At 43.6% G+C, this 20,194-nt stretch overlaps 1 protein-coding gene across 1 annotated transcript in view; it reads left to right on the top strand.

Annotated features, from left to right (window-relative positions):
• Positions 1-20,194, top strand: part of LOC134345040 (protein Daple-like) — a 255,263-nt gene that overhangs the window by 118,113 nt on the left and 116,956 nt on the right. Inside the window, exons 6-9 of the mRNA XM_063045180.1 lie at positions 1,713-1,796; positions 3,006-3,146; positions 8,590-8,777; positions 17,086-17,167. Coding sequence (XP_062901250.1) covers positions 1,713-1,796; positions 3,006-3,146; positions 8,590-8,777; positions 17,086-17,167 — 495 coding nt within the window. The remainder of the gene's footprint in view (positions 1-1,712; positions 1,797-3,005; positions 3,147-8,589; positions 8,778-17,085; positions 17,168-20,194) is intronic.

Raw genomic sequence — 20,194 nt, 5'->3', positions numbered from 1 at the left:
CTCACAGAAGGCACAAAAGCAGGAGCAGCAAACAGTTCCACAATCCAGCATCTGTAGTCTCTTGTCTAAGGGCTGGAGTAGCCACAAGATCCCTTGGGCTTGCATTGTCACTCAAGTGGATTGTAGGTTCAAATGAACTTCATTAATTGGCTTATGGTCCAAGTGTGGCAGAATAACAGTTCGGCACGGACTAGATGGGCCAAAAGGCCCGTTTCTGTGTTGTAGAACTCTATGACTATGACTCTAATCTTCTGGGTTGTTCCCCATATCCCTATGATCTAAAATTATGTTCACCTTGGTCTTTAAAATACTTAACAGCTGGGAGTGTTTTGTGCAAGTGTGATTGCCTCGATATAGAAAGGATGTGCAGGTTTTGCAAAGAGTGCAGAAGGGATTTTAATGAGTTTATTGTTTTATGAACAAGTACAAGTATGCACAGGTGCACTGTAAAAATTGCCTGTGGCAGAGTCACCTGCACAGAGTATCACATCAGCAGTATTCAGAAGGAAAACATAAGTTAATCCTAAGTTATAATTTTTTACAAGAAAGTACAACTAAGACAAAAATTTGTAGATTCACCCTCCTGGAAGGTGTCCAGAAGTCAGCCTGAGAGACTGAGTTTACAGAGTTCAGCAGGGTGCTGTCTGGATTAAGGCTAATTTATACTTGTGTGTACTAGCTTACGCTGTAGCCTACGCAAGTGGGATACGCCGTTGTAAGCATTTATACTTGTGCGTTGGTGTGTCTGCGTCTCTCTGCAATTCACCACCAAAATGCTAGTTGGCAGTGGGGTTTCTATGCCACTGTGTTGAGTTTCTTCGTGTTGAAACTCAACATGAAGAAACTCAAACTTCAAACAATGACGACTGAAACTGAAGGAGGGTGAATTTTCTGTGCTTGTCCGGCCACTGAGAGACACGGACGAGGAAATGCATTTCAAATATTTTTGGATGTCGGCAGGTAGATTTGACGGTTTGGTTCACCGTCTCCAACCATTTATTTCGCATCAGTGTACGCACAGTATACTCAGAGAATGGCAATCACCATTCGAGTTTTAGCTTCAGGTGGAAGTCAACAGGCTGTAGCAGCTAGCTACAAACTGGCGTCAAGCACAGGGTCCGCCATAATTTCGGAGCTCTGTAAAGCTTTATGGAAAGCATTGCAGCCAGAGTTCCTTCCCTGCCCTTCAGTCGCCCAATGGGAAGCTATTGCAGCGTAGGAGGAAATGTGATGCTACCAAGTGGACCTGTCATAGTTGTTGTGGTCTGCGTCGCCGCGACGTGTAGTTACATTTTGGGAGAGGTGTGCGTTAGACTACGGCGTAGGGTTGGGCGTAGATAAAGCGTAGGGTTCGCGGCTACGCCGTACCTACGGCATACATTTGACGCACAAGTATAAATCAGCCTTTAGAGGGCATGAGTACAAGGTGAGGTTGGACAAACTTGTGTTGTTTTCTCTGGAGTGTCGGAGACTGAGGAGAGTCCTGAAAGAAGTTTGTAGAATTATGAGGTGGGGATAGTCAGAAATTTTTACAAGGATTGAAGTGTTAAGTTCAATAGACTTGTAACAATGGGGTTGGATCTGTCCTTGAATCTGGTGGTATGTGCTTTCAGGTTTTTCTGCCCACTGGGAGGGGGGAGGAGAGAGTGGGCAGGATTCGAACAGGAATTACAACGATTTTAACAAATTATTCTTTTCCCCACCTAATCAAGTGTGAACGAAAGGAAGAATTCATTGAACGGATCAAACAGTTGGACATTACAACTCAGACAGCCATTGTTGCTCACATACAAGAGGTGAGTCTTGATGAGAGCTCTCTGCTGTCAGTAAGATGGTACTCTGATGAATTATACAGTATATGCAGTTGTCGATGAAATGTGTGTGGTTCTGATTGCAAATTAATTTCCTGACAACACGTTACTCATGGGAGTGCCACGGTAGAGTGGCAGTTAGCGTGATACTATCATTTGGAGTTCAGAATTCAATTCCTATGCCGTCTGCAAAAAGTTTGTATGTCCTTCACCTGAGTGCGCGTGCTTTCTCCTGGGTGCTCCAGTTTCCTCCCACAGAACAAAGATGCACGGGTTAATAAGTCAGTTAAATTGTCCTGTGATTAGGCAAGGGTTAAATCAGTGTGTCGCTGGGTGGTGTGGCTTGTTGGACCACAATGGCCTGTTCCGTGCTGTATCTTTAAATAAATTAATTAATGAAATCTACAATTGACCAGAGATGAGGTGATACAAAGCCCAAATCAGAACCATTGTATTTGGTAATCCTTGTGATTAAGGTAATATTGGATAATTCCTCCCTTAGTGTTACTCAGTAACCTTTTACATTAACCTCTCTGATCCCCCTTGCACCTTTATTTGTTTAGGCTGTGGATTTCCAAATCAAAGTTTATTGTCACATGCACAAGTATATGTATGGACAGGTGCAATGCAAATCTTCTTAAACCCGGAAAAAAGACTGGGTGCATTCACCCCTGTGATTTTATACACCTCTCAGACTCCTTGACTCCAATGAATAAAGTCCTTGTCTGTCCAACTTCTCCCTGTACCTCAGTTGCTTGAATCCCGACAGCACCCTTGTAAATCCTATTCTACACTCTTTGCCTGCAGCAAGGTGACCAAAACTGTACACAGTACTCCAAATGCAACCTCACCAGTGTTCTGTACAACTCAGTCATAACTTCCCAAATTTTACACTTACTGCTCTGACTTAAGGCCAGTCAGCATGCCAAAATTCTTTGGAGGATGAGGGGAGACTTGATAGAAGTATACAACATTATGAAGGGTATAGATAAAGTAAATGCAAGCAGGCTTTTTCCACTGAAGTTGTGTGTGACTAGAGCTAGAGGTCATGGATTAAGGGTGAAAGGTGAAATGGCCCGAAGGGTCTTATTTTCTGTTCAGTAGTGTTCTGTGACTCTATGATAATAACTCTGATTAACTTGGATTCATATTCCTGTTTTGTAACTTGGTTTATTTTAAACTACGATCTTGCAGATCACCCATAACCAGGAGAACGTGTTTGACCTTCAGTGGATGGAACTGACTGAAGTGACGGCAGAAGATCTGGAGAACCTGTCGCGATCAATGGTCTTTCATCTGAAGAGGCTTCTCGACGACCGGGATGAGTACTCAGAGGTGAGCACGTGCACACGTCAATCAGAATATTGGAAAATATTTTAATTGCCAGCACATTTGGTCAACGCGGAGAGGACGGAAGGAAGTTAATCGCTCTGAAGCAGAAACTAAGTGAATGTCCACCTTGCTAAAGGTGATAAAGTCATAAAGAGACACAGCACAAAAATGGACCCTTCGACCTACTGAATCTGTGCTGACTCTCAACGGCCCATTTACATCAATCCTACATTAGCTCAAAGAATAGCTGAAAATATTAGCTTTATTTGTCGCATGTACATCGAAACATGCAGAGAAATCCTTTGTGTCCTTGACCAACACAGTCCAGGGATGTACTAGGGGGCAGCCGGAAGGATCATCATGCTTCCAGTGCCAAGATAGCGTACCTACAACTCACTAACCCGTATGTCTTTAGAATCCCACACTCTCGCTGATCCATCTCATGATTCCATTACTCATCCCCACACCAACAGCAGCCAGCAAACCTACCAACCCACACATCTGACCACACTTCTTGCTGCTTTGATAAAGCAGCTAGCAAAATCAAAGACCCTCAGCACCTCGGACATTCTTTCTCATCGAGAGAAGATACAGAAGTCTGAGAGCAAATGCCACCAGGTTCAAGAACGGCTTCTACCCCACTGTGATAAGATTATTGAATGGTTCCCTAGTTTGATAAAATGGACTCTCAGTCTACCCCGTTACGGCCTTGCATGTTGTTGGCTACCTGTGCCGCAGTTGCTCTGTAGCATTTTACTCTGCCTTCTGTTTTTGATTTACCATGTACTATATCAATGCACAGTTTTAATGAATTGATCTGTACAGTATGCAAGGCAAGCTTTTCTTTAACCTTGGCACATGTCACAATAATAACTCAATTCCACTGGGATGTGGGAGGAGGCTAGAGCACCGGGGACCCCACATAGAATGTGCAAGCGCCACACAGACGATTCCCAAGGTCATGTTCAAACATGTGTCTCAAGCTGCACCACAGTGATGCACTAAGAAATTTGGTCAAGACTATGATATGTAGGAGCAGAATTAGGCCACTCAGCCCATTGAGTCTGTTCTACCATTCCAACATAGCTGATTTATTATTCCTCTCAACCCCATTCTCCTGCCTTCTCTCTGTAACCTTTGACACACTTATAAATAAAGAACCTATCGTTTTCTGTTTTAAATATATTCAATGACTTGGCCTCCAAGTTTGTAGCAATGAATTCCACAGATTCACCACTGTCCAGCTAAAGAAATTCCTCCTCATCTCTTTTGTTTAAAAGGATGTCCTTCTATTCTAAGTCTATGCCCTCTGGCCCTAGAATCTCCCGCTATTGGAAATAACCTCTCTATATCCACCCTATCTAGGCCTTTCAATATTTAATAGGTTTCAATGAGATCCCCCATCATTCTTCTAGACTTCCAGCGAGTACAGGTCTATAGCCATGAAACACAGCTCATACATTAACCCTTTCATTCCTTGGATCATTCTTGTAAACCTGCTCTGGACCCTCTCCAATGCCAGCACATCCTTTCTTAGATAAGGGGCACAAAACTGTTCACAAAGCTGCTTCGAGTTAAAGATGCATAGTAACAGGACCTTCCCACCCAGTTACACCCACATGACCAATTAACCTACTGACCCATATGTCTTTGAAATGTTGGAGGAAACCAGAGCACCTGGAGGAAACCCATGTCATCACGGGAGAATGTACAAACTCCTTGCGGACAAAGGTGGGAATTGAACCCAATTCTCTGACAGCCATGCCACCCTGAATATTTACAGTCATATCTCAGCACTTCTTGTCATTTGGAGCTATTTTCCAACCTGACTTCATCCAGAACCCTTTCTTCTAATGAAGTTAATCACCTCTGTACATAAATCACCTTCTGCAATCCCTTCCATTGCTTCAGGAATGGAGATCCATTTACAAAGCAGGTGATGACATGTGGCCATCACGCACCACAATCTGTGTCTTTTCCTTCCTGATCACCGGTTATAGGGCACAGTAGATTCTGTGCTCGATGTAAATGAGATGAATGGGCAAGCAAGCGCCAAGTACAGTGGAGAAGGAGATGAACAATACATGGTAAGGAATTAAAAAGCTATCAGCTAAACGGAGGGGAAAGAATAACTCAGAAGTAAAGGAGAGGGAGTTGGGGGCGGGAGGGAGAGAAAGAGAGAACGAATTATAAACACAGGAGATTCTGCAGATGCTGGAGATCCAGAGTAACACACACAAAATGCCAGAGGAGCTCAGCAGGTCAGGCAGCATCTATGGAGGAATAATCAGTCGATGTTTCAGGCCAAGTCCCTTCAGGACTGGCAAGGAATGGGGCAGAAGCCAGAATAAGAAGGTAGTGGTGGGGGAGGGGAAGGTGTAGAAGCTGGTGTGTGAGAGGTGAAACCAGGGGAGTGGAAAGGTGGGTAGGTTCAGTGGGAAGCTGGCAGGTGAAAGGTGGAAAAGATAAAGGGCCGAAGAAGAAGGGATCTGATAGAAATGGAGTTTGGACCCTGGGAGAATGGGAAGGAGAAGGGTCACAAGAGGGGTGTGATGGCTGGGTGATAGAAGAGAAGGGTTGAAAGGGGGAACCTGTTAGGGAGTTGTTCTGCAACAATCTTCTTACATTGCCTCTCAGTCTGCAGTATTCACCCACTAAACCACTCACAGTTTCTATAAACAACACTGTGCTTTATAACTCAGCAAGTTATTTCTGCTCCATCGCAGCCCTGAGAGAAGTCAGCCATCTGTGAAGGGAGAGATGAGTTAATGATTCACGAAGCTTTTAAAGAACAGGGAGTTTGTGACTGGCCGTGTGGTGGTTCCTGCTGAGCCACCATCAGTGGCTGCACTATATTGGCTTGAGAGTGCTGTGACATGCTCTGAGGTCAGAGAAGGTGCTATAGACGTGCAAATCTTTCTTTCTGTACATTGCTCCTGACCACATTCACTTCAATGAGTATGCTTACGAATATTGAACAGTACAGTGCAGTTCAGGCCCTTCGGTTTTGATGAAGCTTTAACCTACTCTAAGATCATATGCTTCCATTTTTCTTACATCCATGTGCTTATCTAAGAGTCTCTTAGATGTCCCTAATGTATCTGCACGTACCACCATCCTGGCAGCACATTCCCCCTATACTGTCCTCCAATCACCTTAAAATTATGTCCCCTTGTATTAGTTACTTCCTCCCTGGGAAAAAGTCTCTGGCTGTCCGCTTGAGGTGTATAAGATGCATCTCATCATGTTGTTCAGCTCTATCAAATCACCTCTCTTCCTTGTTTGCTCCAATGAGAAAAGCCCTCGTCACTCAATTTATCGTAAGACGTTCTCTAATCCAGGCAGCATCCTGGTACTCTCTCTAAAGCTTCCACATCCTTTCTACAATGAAGGGATCAGAACTGAACACATTATTCTAAGTGTTTTAACCAGAATTTTATAGAGCTGCAACTTTACCTCTTGGCTCTTAAACTCTATCGCCCGGTTAATGAAGGCCAACACACCATAAACCTTCTTATCCACCCTATCAACTTGCACAGCAGCTTTGTGGGATCTATGAACATGGACCCCAAGGTCCCTCTGTTCATCCACACTGCTCAAAATCCTGTCATTAACCTTGCACTCTTCCTTCAGGTTCGACCTTCCGAAGTGTACGATTTCACACTCCTCTGGATTGAACCCCATTTGTCACCTCTCAGCTAAGCTCTGCATCCTATCACTGTCCCATTGTAACCTATGACACCCTTCTACACCACCAGCTTTCATGTCATCTTCACACTTAATAATTCACCCTTCTAGTTCCTCACCTAAGTCATATAAAGATCACAAAGAGCAGTGATCCCAGAACAGATCCCTGTGGAACACCATGAGTCTCCAGCCTCCGGTGACCACCTCTACCGGCTGCAACATGGTGTCCCACTCTGGTTACTGATTATTAACTGCAAAAACTGATTCCTGGGATGGCAGGACTTTCATATGATGAAAGACTGGATCAACAAGGCTTATACTGGTTGGAATTTAGAAGATTGAGGGGGGATCTTATTGAAACGTATAAAATCCTAAAGGGATTGGACAGGCTAGATGCAGGAAGATTGTTCCTGATGTTGGGGAAGTCCAGAACGAGGGGTCACAGTTTGAGGATAAAGGGGAAGCCTTTTAGGACCAAGATGAGGAAAAACTTCTTCACACAGAGAGTGGTGAACCTGTGGAATTCTCTGCCACAGGAAACAGTTGAGGCCAGTTCATTGGCTATATTTAAGAGGAAGTTAGATATGGCCCTTGTGGCTAAAGGGATCAGGGGGTATGGAGGGAAGGCTGGTACAGGGTTCTGAGTTGGATGATCAGCCATGATCATGCTGAATGGCGGTGCAGGCTCGAAGGGCCGAATGGCCTACTCCTGCACCTATTTTCTATGAATCTATAAAACGCTGCATTTTATTTATTTCATTTAAATTAAATCATTAAGCAACAACCTTGCACTCAACGTTCGTAAAACCAAATAATTAATTGTGGGCTTCAGGAAGCGGAAGATGAGGGAACACAGTTCAGTCCTCATCAAAGGATCTGTAGTGGAAGGGGTGAGCAGCTGAAAGTTCCTGGATGTCCACATCTCTGCCGACCTGTCATGGGCCCAATGTTAAATCGGGGAATTGCCGGGCGGCGTGGCTCAGAGGGCCAGAAGGGCCTATTCCACGCGGTATCTCAATAAAATAAAATAAAATCATATTGATGCAATTACACAGCCAGTGCCTGTATTTCATAAGGAGCTTGAGGAGATTTGGTATGTCACCAAATAACAAATGTACTGTGGAGAGTATTCTAACTGGTTGTATCACTGACTGGTATGGAAGGGCCAATGCATGGGATCGGAGAAGCTACATGAAACTGCAAGTTCAGCCAGCCCCATCATTGGGCACTAGTCCCCAGTATCAAGAGCATCTTCAATAGGTAATGCCTCAAGAAGGTGGCATCGATCATGAAGGATCCTTATCCAGGATATGCCCTCTTGTCATTACTACCATCAGAGAGAAGACACACTCAACAAAAAACAGCTTCTTTCTCTCTGCCATCAGATTTCTGAATGGTCCATGAACACTATCCTTACTATTTTTGGTCTCTTTTTGCATTAATTTATTTTTCATGTATGTATTTTTATTGTGACATCTATTTTTGTATTGTTCTGTACTGCTCCTGATAACAAATTTCTCAACATAATGTATGCCAACAATAACAAACCCAGTTCTGATTGTGCATGCTTTTTAAACCAGATCTATAAAATGCCTTTTGCTTCAGTCTCAAGAATTACGTTCCATTGTCTTTTATTTTCCTGCCCTTTCCATATTTACTGATCTGGACATGTGCCTCTGAAAGGCCTTTGGACTTTCACCTGACCAAACAAAGCATCAGCACTGAAGTCCACATGGTTAATTTCTTTCTCTTTTGGCAGATAATCGTGGAGCTCACCCAGGACCGTGACTACTTGCAGTCACAGCAGCTGCTTCCAAGCCCTTTGAATAGCTCGATTTCTGAACATACGTCGAGTCCCAGCGAGACGCTGGACAAGGGGGAGAGGCAGCATCTAGCAGTCGACCTGGTGGACACCAAGGCAAAGCTCAGGAGGATCAGACAGGAATTGTTAGTATCCCACTGGCGTGTCATTCTCATAGAACACACAAAAAATGCTGGAGGAACCCAGCACGTCAGGCAGCATCCATGGAGGGGAAAAAACAGTCGATGTTTTGGGCTAAGCCCCTCATCAGGTCTGGAGAGTTTCCAGCTTGTGTCTGCAGCTGACTTTCATGGTTGTTCTGTTACTTGAGTAGCAGTCCTTGGAATCATAAGATATGAGTTCAGATCCTTCAGTGAGAGTTGGGAGATCGATATTCAGCTCTTTAGACAACTTTGTAATGGAAAGCTAGTTCGTCCATAGACCATAGAACAGTACAGGCCCTTCAGCCCATGATACTTTGCTGACCTTTTAACCCACTCCAAGATCAATCTAACCCTCCCCTTCCACTTAGTCCTCCATTTTTCTTTCATCCACGTGCCTGTCTAAAATTCTCTTAGAAGTCCCAAATGTATCTGTCCCTGTCACCATCCATAAGACCATAAGTCAAAGGAGTAGAAGTCGGCCTTTCGGCCCATCGAGTCTGCTCCGCCATTTTATCATGAGCTGATCCATTCTCCCATTTAGTCCCACTCCCCCGCCTTCTCACCATAACCTTTGATGCACTGGCTACTCAGATACCTATCAATCTCTGCCTTAAAGACACCCAATGACTTGGCCTCCATTGCCGCCCGTGGCAACAAATTCCATAGATTCACCACCCTCTGACTAAAAAAATTTCTTCGCATCTCTGTTCTGAATGGGTGCCCTTCAATCCTTAAGTCATGCCCTCTTGTACTAGACCCCCCCATCATGGGAAACAACTTTGCCACATCCACTTTGTCCATGCCTTCCAACATTCGAAATGTTTCTATGAGGTCTCCCCTCATTCTTCTAAACTCCAAGGAATACAGTCCAAGAGTGGACAAACGTTTCTCATATGTTAACCCTCTCATTCCCGGAATCATTCTAGTGAATCTTCTCTGTACCCTCTCCAACGTCAGCACATCCTTTCTTAAATAAGTAGCCCAAAACTGCCCACAGTACTCCAAGTGAGGTCTTACCATCGTCTTATATAGCCTCAACATCACATCCCTGCTCCTATACTCTATTCCTCTAGAAATGAATGCCAACATTGCATTCGCCTTCTTCACTACTGACTCAACCTGGAGGTTAACTTTAAGGGTATCCTGTACGAGGACTCCCAAGTCCCATTGCATCTCAGAACTTTGAATTCTTTCCCCATTTAAATAATAGTCTGCTGGTTTATTTCTTCTGCCAAAGTGCATAACCATACACTGTCCAACATTGTATTTCATTTGCCACTTCTTTGCCCATTCTTCCAATCTATCCAAGTCTCTCTGCAGACCCTCTGTTTCCTCAGCACTACCGGCCCCTCCACCTATCTCTATCGTCAGCAAACTTAGCCACAAAGCCATCTATTCCATAATCCAAATCGTTGATATACAATGTAAAAAGAAGCGGCCCCAACACTGACCCCTGTGGAACACCACTGGTAACCGCCAGCCAACCAGAATAGGATCCCTTTATTCCCACTCTCTGTTTCCTGCTAATCAGCCAATGCCCTATCCACATATGTAACTTACCCGTAATTCCATGGGCTCTTATCTTGTTAAGCAGCCTCATGTGTGGCACCTTGTCAAAGGCCTTCTGAAAATCCAAATATACAACATCCACTGCATCCCCCTTGTCTAGCCTACTGGTAATTTCCTCAAAAAATTGTAATAGGTTTGTCAGGCAGGATTTTCCTTTAAGGAAACCATGCTGACTTCTGCCTATCTTGTCATATGCCTCCAGGTACTCTGTAACCTTATCCTTGACAGTCGACTCCAACAACTTCCCAACTACCGATGTCAAGCTAACAGGTCTATAATTTCCTTTTTGCTTCCTTGCCCCCTTCTTAAATAGCGGAGTGACGTTTGCAATCTTCCAGTCCTCCGGAACCATGCCAGAATCTATCGACTTTAGAAAGATCATTGCTAACGCCTCCGCAATCTCCACAGCTGCTTCCTTCAGAACACGAGGATGCATTCCATCTGGTCCGGGAGATTTATCTACCTTTAGACTATTCAGCTTCCTGAGTACTTCCTCTGTCGTAATTGTGACTGCGCACACTTCTCTTCCCTGCCACCCTTGAGTGTCCGGTATACTGCTGATGTCTTCCTCAGTGACGACTGATGCAAAATACTCGTTCAGTTCCTCCGTCATCTCCTTATCTCCCATTACAATTTCTCCAGCATCATTTTCTATCGGTCCTATATCTACTCTCACCTGCCTTTTACTCTTTATATACTTGAAAAAGCTTTTAGTATCCTCTTCGATATTATTTGCTAGCTTCCTTTCATAGTTCATCTTTTCCCTCTTAATAACCTTGTTATTTTCCTTTTGTAAGCTTTTAAAAACTTCCCAATCCTCTGTCTTCCCACTAATTTTTGCTTCCTTGTATGCCCTCTCCTTTGCTTTAGCTTTGGCTTTGACTTTTCTTGTCAGCCCCGGTTGCATCCTTTTCCCATTTGAAAATTTCTTCTTTTTTGGAATATATCTGTCTTGCACCTTCCTCACTTCTCGCATAAATTCCAGCCACTACTGCTCTGCCGTCCTTCCCGCCAGTGTCCCTTTCCAGTCAACTTTGGCCAGTTCCTCTCTCATGCCACTGTAATTTCCTTTACTCCACTGAAATACCGACACATCGGATTTCGGCTTCTCTTTTTCAAATTTCATGATGGACTCAATCATGTTATGATCACTGCCTCCTAAGGGTTCCTTCACCTCAATCTCTCTAATCACCTCTGGTTCATTACACAATACCCAATCCAGTACAGCCGATTCCCAGTGGGCTCAACAACAAGCTGTTCTAAAAAGCCATCTCACAGACATTCTACATATTCTCTCTCTTGAGATCCAGTGCCGACCTGATTTTCCCAATCCACTCGCATATTAAAATCCCCCACAATTGTCATAACACTGCCCTTCTGACAAGCCTTTTCTATTTCCTGTTGTAATTTGTAGTCCACATCACTGCAGCTATTTGGAGGCATGTATATAACTGCCATCAGGGTCCTTTTACCCCTGCGATTTCTTAGCTCAACCCATAAAGATTCTGCACCTTCCGATCCTATATCACCTCTTTCTAATGATTTAATATCATTTCTTACCAATAAAGCTACGCTACCCCCTCTGTTTACCTGCCTATCTTTCCAACACACCATCCTTGGACGTTCAGCTCCCAGAGACATGCATCCTTTAGCCACGTCTCAGTGATGGCCACAACATCATACCTGCCAATCTGTAGCTGTACGACAAGATCATCCACCTTATTCCTTATGCTGCGTGCATTTAAGTATAAAACCTTAAGAACAGTATTTGGTACTTTTTGCATTGATTGCACTGCAACTCATCCCAATGGCTGCAAATTTGCCCTATCACCTGCCTGTCCTTCCTGATATCCTTACTGCTCACTATCTTAGATTTATTTCTGTTTTCCTCTTCCTCTGCTCTATCATTCCGGTTCCCATCCCCCTGCCAAATTAGTTTAAGCCCTCCCTAACAGTTTAAACCTTCCCGCCAGGATATTGGTCCCCTTCGGGTTCAGGTGTAACCCGTCCATTTTGAACAGGTCATACTTCCCCCAGAAGAGATCCCAATGATCCAGGAATCTGAAGCCCTGTCCCCTGCACCAGTCTCTCAGCCACGCATTTATCTGTCTGATCCCAGGCAGAGCTTTCCACACGCTGTATATAAAAGACTTACGCTGACATCACCCCCATACTTTCCTCCAGTCACCTTAAAATTATATGCTCTTGTGTTAGCTATTTCTGCCCTGGGAAAAAGACACTGGCTGTCCTCATACTGGCTGTCTCTCTGCCTCATAACATCTTACACACCCGTCATCGTCATTTGCACCAAAGAGGAAATCCTGAGATCACTCAACCTTTCCTGTTCAGGCATGCTCTTTAATCCGGAAAGTATTCTAGTAAAACTCCTTTGCATCCTCTCTAAAACTTACACATCCTTCCTATAATGAGTCAATTCAAAATGAACACCTTACTCCAAGCATGGTCTAACCAGAGTTTTATAGAGTTGCAAAGTCACATTACAGCTCTTGAATTGAATCTCCTGACTAATGAAGGCCAACACACTATAAGGCCAACAGACTACCTCTTCCTAGAGATGCTGCCTGGCCTGCTGCGTTCACCAGCAACTTTGATGTGTGTTGCTTGAACTTCCAGCATCTGCAGAATTCCTGTTGTTTACACTATAAGGCTTCTTAACCACCTTGTCAACTTGTGAGACAACTTTGAGGGATCTATGGATATGACCCCCAAGGGCCCTCAGTTCTTCCACATTGCTAAGAATTCTGCATTAACCTTGTACCCTGCCTTCAAGTTGGCCCTTTCAAAGTGACTCATTTCACACTTTTCTGGATTGAACTTCATCACTTCTCAGCCCAACTCTCGCTTCCTATCAATGTCCCGCTGTAGCAGACAACTTTCTACACTATCCAAAACATCACCAACCTTTCTTTGTATCATCTGCAAACTTACTGCTGTAGGTTGGGTTGTTCATTTTAAAAGTTAAAGTGAACCGCCACCTTCCCCACCCCCCACCCCAAACTGACCTCCCATGCAGTTGTTACCAATGCAATAGAGTCATAGAGCACTGCGACATAGAAACAGGCCATTCAGCCCATCTTAGACTGTGGCTTCTCCCTCAGGTTCTTCTTAATATTCTCCGAAGAGCAGGGGAGTTTTCCTTTCTTGTCCTTTGCGTTCAGCCAACCAACATCTCTGAAATAGAAAGTTTGGTTACGCACAAGTGACGTTTCTGTGCGGAAATTATCTGTCATGTTTCCCACGCTGGCCGCATTTCAGAAGGATGCAGATGGCTGTAAAACCAGCTGTGCTACAGTGAAAGGCACTATGTAAAGACAAAATCTGAAACTCAGAAACGGCTTCTTCAGTCTCAGCAGCTCAGCACCAGGAGGCTGTTCCAGTCTGAGCAGTGTGAAAACCGACTCCTTGATTATTATGACATTGAATCAGAGGTTGAGCGGTGGTTAACTAGATACGGTGTTGGGTTACAGGTATTTCTGAAGCCTCATTCTCATTGGTTAGGAACTGCAGAGGTGCCATAGAAGAAGCAGAACTTCTTCTGTTGACTCAGCTGAAAAGGAATTGAAAAGGCAGCATTACTGGTAATTTTAGGATCGTAAATGAAAGGTGATAGATTTCCAATCTCACCTCAATTGCACATGTCTAAATTACTGAAAGACTCGTTCCACCGGTTAAAGCCATTATTATGAAGAGTGAATAATGTGCACCTGCTTATTCCCTGTTGCCCACAGTGTAACAGAAATTATCTCCAGTCCAAGACGAAAGTGTGTTGTTCAAAGTTCAAAGTAAATTTATTGTCAAAGAACGTGCATACAGTGGCATGCAAAAGTTTGGGCACCCCGGTCAAAATTTCTGTTACTGTGAATAGCTAAGTGTGTAAAAAATGAACTGATTTCCAAAAGGCATAAAGTTAAAGATGACACATTTCTTTAATATTTTAAGTAAGAAAACTTTTTTATTTCCATCTTCTACAGTTTCAAAATAACAAAAAAGGAAAAGGACCCAAAGCAAAGTTTGGGCACCCTGCATGGCAGTACTTAGTAATTCCCCCTTTGGCAAGTATCACAGCTTGTGAGTGCTTTTTGTAGCCAGCTAAGAGTCTTTTAATTCTTGTTTGGGGGATTTTCGCCTATTCTTCTTTGCAAAAGGCTTCTAGTTCTGCGGCCAAAAAGTTCTATTTTAACTTCATCAGTCCACAGGACTTGTTTCCAAAATGCATCAGGCTTGTTTAGATGTTCCTTTGAACCTTTTGAATAGAACTTTTTGGCCGCAATGAGCAAAGGTATGTTTGGAGAAAAAAGGGTGCAGAATTTCATGAAAAGAACCCCTCTCCAACTGTTAAGCACTGGGGTGGATCGATCATGCTTTGGGCTTGTGTTGCAGCCAGTGGCACGGGGAACATTTACTGGTAGAGAGAAGAATGAATTCAATTAAATACCAGCAAATTCTGGAAGCAAACAGCACACTGTCTGTAAAAAAGCCGAAGATGAAAAGAGGATGGCTTCTACAACAGGATAATGATCCTAAACACACCCCAAAATCCACAATGGACTACCTCAAGAGGCGCAAGCTAAAGGTTTTGCCATGGCCCTCATAGCCCCCCGACCTAAACATCATTGAGAATCTGTGGATAGACCTCAAAAGAGCAGTGAATGCAAGACGGCCCAAGAATCTCACAGAGCTAGAAGCCTTTTGCAAGGAAGAATGGGCGAAAATCCCCCAAACAAGAATTGAAAGACTCTTAGCTGGCTACAAAAAGTGTTTACAAGCTGTGATACTTGCCAAAGGGGGTGTTACTAGGTACTGACCATGCACGGTGCCCAAACTATTGCTTCAGGCCCTTTTCCTTTTTCATTATTTTGAAACTGTAAAAGATGGAAATAAAAAAGTTTTCTTGCTTAAAATATGAAAGAAATGTGTCATCTTTAACTTTATGCCTTTTGGAAATCAGTTCATCTTTTACTCGCTTAGCTATTCACAGTAACAGAAATTTTGACCAGGGGTGCCCAAACTTTTGCATGCCACTGTAGATGTCACCATATGCTACCCTCAGATTAATTTTCTTGTGGGTATTCACATTAGAAAGAATGAAACATTATAGAATCGATTAAAAACTACACATAAACAAAGATAGACCAACAGCTAATGTGCAAGAGAAACTGTGCAAATATAAAAAGAAAATAAATAATAATAATTAATAATAAAAATCTTGCTTTAAAGCACAAACTCATAAAAGACACCATACAAGCCATTATTACAGATAGGACAATTCATAATAATTGGCCAGGTATAATATTACAGGATAAACAAGCAAGAGCAAATTACTTAATAGATATAGCCATTCCAAACATACATAACATGCAGAAATCAATAAGTGACACCCCGCCCCCAGAAAGATGCAGAATTAAAAGAGAAAATTGAAAGACTATGGAACATGAGCAGAGTATACATTGTCCCAATAGTAATCTATGTTTGTACAACTGGTATCATCCCAAAGTCACTACACAATAGCATTAAACAATTAAGCCTACACAGCAATATTCATGTAAATCTCCAGAAAGTCACAATACTAAACACTACTGGATTAGTCCAAAAGTTCCTAGCAATTCTGAAATGAGTATGCTATGCCCATACCTCAGGTTTTACCAATTTGAGCTGAGAAAAAATATATAAAATAATAATAAATAAATAATATTGAACATGATTTGTAGAGTCCTTGAAAGTAGTTTTTAGGTTGTGGAATCAATTCAGAGTTGAGGTGAGTGAAGTTATCTGCGCCAGTACAGAAGCCTGATGGTTGAAGGGTAATAACTGTTTCTGAACCTGGTGATGTGGGAGCTGAAGTTCAAGTTTAATTGTCATTCAACCATACGTGAATACACCTAAACGAAACAGCGTTGCTCTGGGGCTAAGCTGCAAAACACAGTACCAACAGTCATACACAGCCCATAATTATGATAGCAGTAAATGTACAGTCACAAAAATGAAAAAAAATTTGGCCCAAGTCCCTGCGTGTCATGTCCGTTAGACTGATAGGACATCGGTTGCTGTCGGCAAGAACGAGCCTGCAGCAGTCCAATCATCGTGTGTTGGTGCAGCTGCAAATGAATGCAATCCAGCCTGTCTTCCACCAAGTGAACACTGGAGAGCAGCCCCAACAGGCAGGTCAAGCCCCCAGCCCCCTGCCCAGCATAGATACCACACCACACAGCCTTCAGTGTCTCCTCCACTGGGCAGCTGCAACAGGCGACCTCCAGGTATGAGGGCCTGGTGCGCGCAACAGCCAGGCCGTGCAACTCCTACACTGTCGGTCTCGCCAATGAACCAGTGGACAAGACTTGCAGTGTTCTACCTTATCAATGTCCAACAGGCTTTTGCGATCGCAAGACAGATATCCAAGGCAATCATTTGCACTGAATGTTGGACCGTGCACCTAAGGCTGCTGAACCTCCCATCTGATGGCAGCAGCGAGAAGAGAGCGTGGCCTGGGTGGTAGGGATCCTTGTTGATGCATGCTGCTCTCCTGTGACGGTGCTCGTTGTAGATGTGCTCAATGGTGGGGTGGGTGTTTCCTGTGTTGAAGGATTTGAAAGAGGTTGTCTTTGAAAAGCTGCAGGTGCTTCAACAATGCACAACAAATTGTTGAACATGAGGCCTTTGGGCCCTTAATAATACCTTTTCCTTTCTCTCAACACATCCCTAGGGAAGAAAAAGCTGAACAGCTCATTGACTCCAGGAATGAAGTGGAACGACTTGATGCAGAGTTGCAGAGGTTGCGACAGGAGGTAAGGGGTCTGCTGCAAGAGTTCTGTCAACTCAAGGCATTTGGCCCACTTCGTTAACCACGATTTAAATGGACATACTCCCTTGCCTGTGAATTCAGAGGCTGGAGCTGTGGGTTTGAGTCACATTCCAGAGACTTGAGCACAAAAAGTCTGTTGGTTTATTATCGTCACGTGAACCAAGAGAGAAACAAGGACATACCACTGAGGCTTTATAGGGCACTGGCCAGACCACACTTGGAGAATGCTGATCAGTTTTGGGTACCCCATATCTAAGAAAAGATGTGTTGGTTCTGGGGAGGGCCCAGAGGAGGTTTGACAATAATCCCAAGAATGGAAATTTTAACATAGGAGGAGCATTTGGCTGTGGGTCTGTACTCGCTGAAGTTTAGAAGAATGAGGGGAAGATCTCATTGAAACCTGATGAATATTGAAAGGGCTAGATGGAGTGGGTGTGGAGAGGATGTTTCCTGTAGTGGGTGAGTATAGGACCAGAGGGCACAGCTTCAGAATACAAGAACATTGCTTTAGAGCAGAGATAAGGCAGTATTTCTTTAGAAATAGGGTGATCAATCTGTGGAATTCTTTTCCACAGATGGTAAGTCATTTGGTGTACTTAAAACAGAGGTTGATGGTTCATGATTACTAAGGGCATCAAATGTTATGGGGAGAAGGCAGGAGAATGGGGTTGAGGGGAATAATAAACAGGGAAATCTTGATGGGCTGAATAGCCTAATTCTGTTCCTATGTCTTATGGACCTAAAATCATTTGTGCGCATGCCATCCAGTCAGTTCATGCCATATGTAAGGGCATCAAGATAGTAAAAAGAAAACAGAATACAGTGTAGTCTCGGCTATGCTGGATTGCTTTGGTATTAGAGTTGCGGTCCTTCAGGTGAAGTGTAAAGTCACAGTCATGCCTGGCCTCTCAAGGAAAAGTGGAGGCCTCCCTTGGTATTCAGTTTGAGAAGAGGTTTCTCAAAGGAATACCATTGGTGCAAACACTCAGTAGGTACACCTATATACCTGCTCATTAATGCCAATATCTAATCAGCCAATTATGTGGCAGCAACCCAGTGCATAAAAACATGTAGGCATGGTCTAGAGGCACAGTTGTTCAGACCAAACATCAGAATGGGGTAGAGATGTGACCTAAGTGACCTTGACTGTGGAAGATTGTTGGTGCCTGACGGCAGTTTGAGTATCTCAGAAACAGTTGATCTCCTGGGATTTTTATGTACAACAGTCTCTATTATAGACTTTAAAGAGAATGATGTGATAAACAAAAAAAAAACATGCACACAGCAGTTCCATGAACAAAAATGCCTTGTTCATGAGAGAGGTCACAGGAGAGTGGCCAGACTGGTTCAAGCCGACAGGAAGGCGACAGTAACTCAAGTAACAACGAATTACAGTAATGGTATGCAGAAGAGTATGTGTGAAGGCACAACACTTCAACACTTGAAATGGATGGGTACAGCACCAGAAGACCACACTGGGCTCCACACCCCTGTACTTAATAACATGGCCACTGGGTTTAGATGCCAGCATAAACCTATTTGGTTATTTTCTCTGCTCCAAATTAGTTTAGACTTAGAGACACAGCACGGTAGCAGACTCTTCCAGCCCAATGAGCCCACATTGCCCGATTACACCTGTGTGACCAATGAATCTACTAACCCCCTATGTCCAACCACAGCACCCAACAGGACCCCTTGTGTTTACAGGGAGAATGTAAAACTCCTTACAGTGGGAATTGAACCCCAGTCACTGGTGTTGTAATAGTGTTAAGATAATTGCTGATCTACTACTAGTAGGTGTAGCGTCTTTGCCCAATTTGCTTCCATTCGTCTAAGGTTAACTGGCGTTGACCCCGCCAACACTGTAATCGCGTTGGTGTGGATACCGTGTGATGTACCCTGGTACAAGTACAAGCCCACGACATAAAATATCAGACAGTACACAATATACAATTAAATTATTACAGTTTATGATTATTTCTTGGTGATGGGTTAGTAGAACCAAATACAATAAAGGCGCCAAGTCAGTAAATTTATCAGTTCTGTGCACAAAATAATTTGTTGGAGCTCACAAAATCTGGTATCCTTTCCACCCATCGATCTCCTCCGAACTCTGTCGACCCTCGGCTGGGATCACTCCCGGTGATCTACCAGAGCGCTCGACTCACGTCCGACCTCTTCTCTTCTCCTCGACGAAAAGCCCGTGCATTCCCTCCAGTTCCCACATATACAGATAGAATAACATGACGTCCATTGGCTAACAAATGAATACAAGTCCTGTTATCACTAATTATAGCCCAAACATGCTGCTACAGAGAACCCCTTAACTCAGCGGTTAACATTAGAGAAGTCATTTTGTCAGCCTCAACAATTAACATTACAATTAATATTACTGAGAACCCTACGTAGGGTATCTCAAGGAAATCTCCCAATTCTGTACACCTTTAGTGGATTTGGGCCACCCCAAAGTCTTCCCATCTAATGAACTATTTTCTGAAATGTTGTTTCACAGGACATGGTCTCATCCCATCAGCCATAATTTCATAGCGAGCAGCTAATCTGTGGTGGTTGGGTGCAATATGAATATGAGCCTAAAGTCACTGGCTAGAACTTCCCTGACTGTCCCCAGAAAAGTGGCCATTGGCTTTGATTTCCAGATGCAGCTTCAGTTTAACTGCTGTGTAAGATAGTACTCTTAGCGATGCCCAGCTCCCTCCACATTGAAGGTCTGGCCTTCATTTACAGCGGTCTCTGGAGAGCTTGACTCAAACTCTTTGACATTTGACTTGGCCCTCTGAGACATGGGCTGGCACGAGGTGTGTGATGGGTGAAGAAGACATTGACCAGGAGTCAGGTGGAGTAGAAACTTTCGTTCAATGGGTTTTTGAAAATGAGAAGATGTTGTTAAGTTCCCGGAAAACTGGATTTAAGAACCAGGAGCAGGGATAGTCCACAGAATCCTCAGAGTCTGCTCCATCATACAGCATGATCATGCTGAAATTCCACCTGA

This window comes from Mobula hypostoma, chromosome 1 (assembly GCF_963921235.1).
Source record: "Mobula hypostoma chromosome 1, sMobHyp1.1, whole genome shotgun sequence".
Classification (NCBI taxonomy): domain Eukaryota; kingdom Metazoa; phylum Chordata; class Chondrichthyes; order Myliobatiformes; family Myliobatidae; genus Mobula; species Mobula hypostoma.
This window is presented reverse-complemented; position numbering and strand designations above follow the sequence as displayed.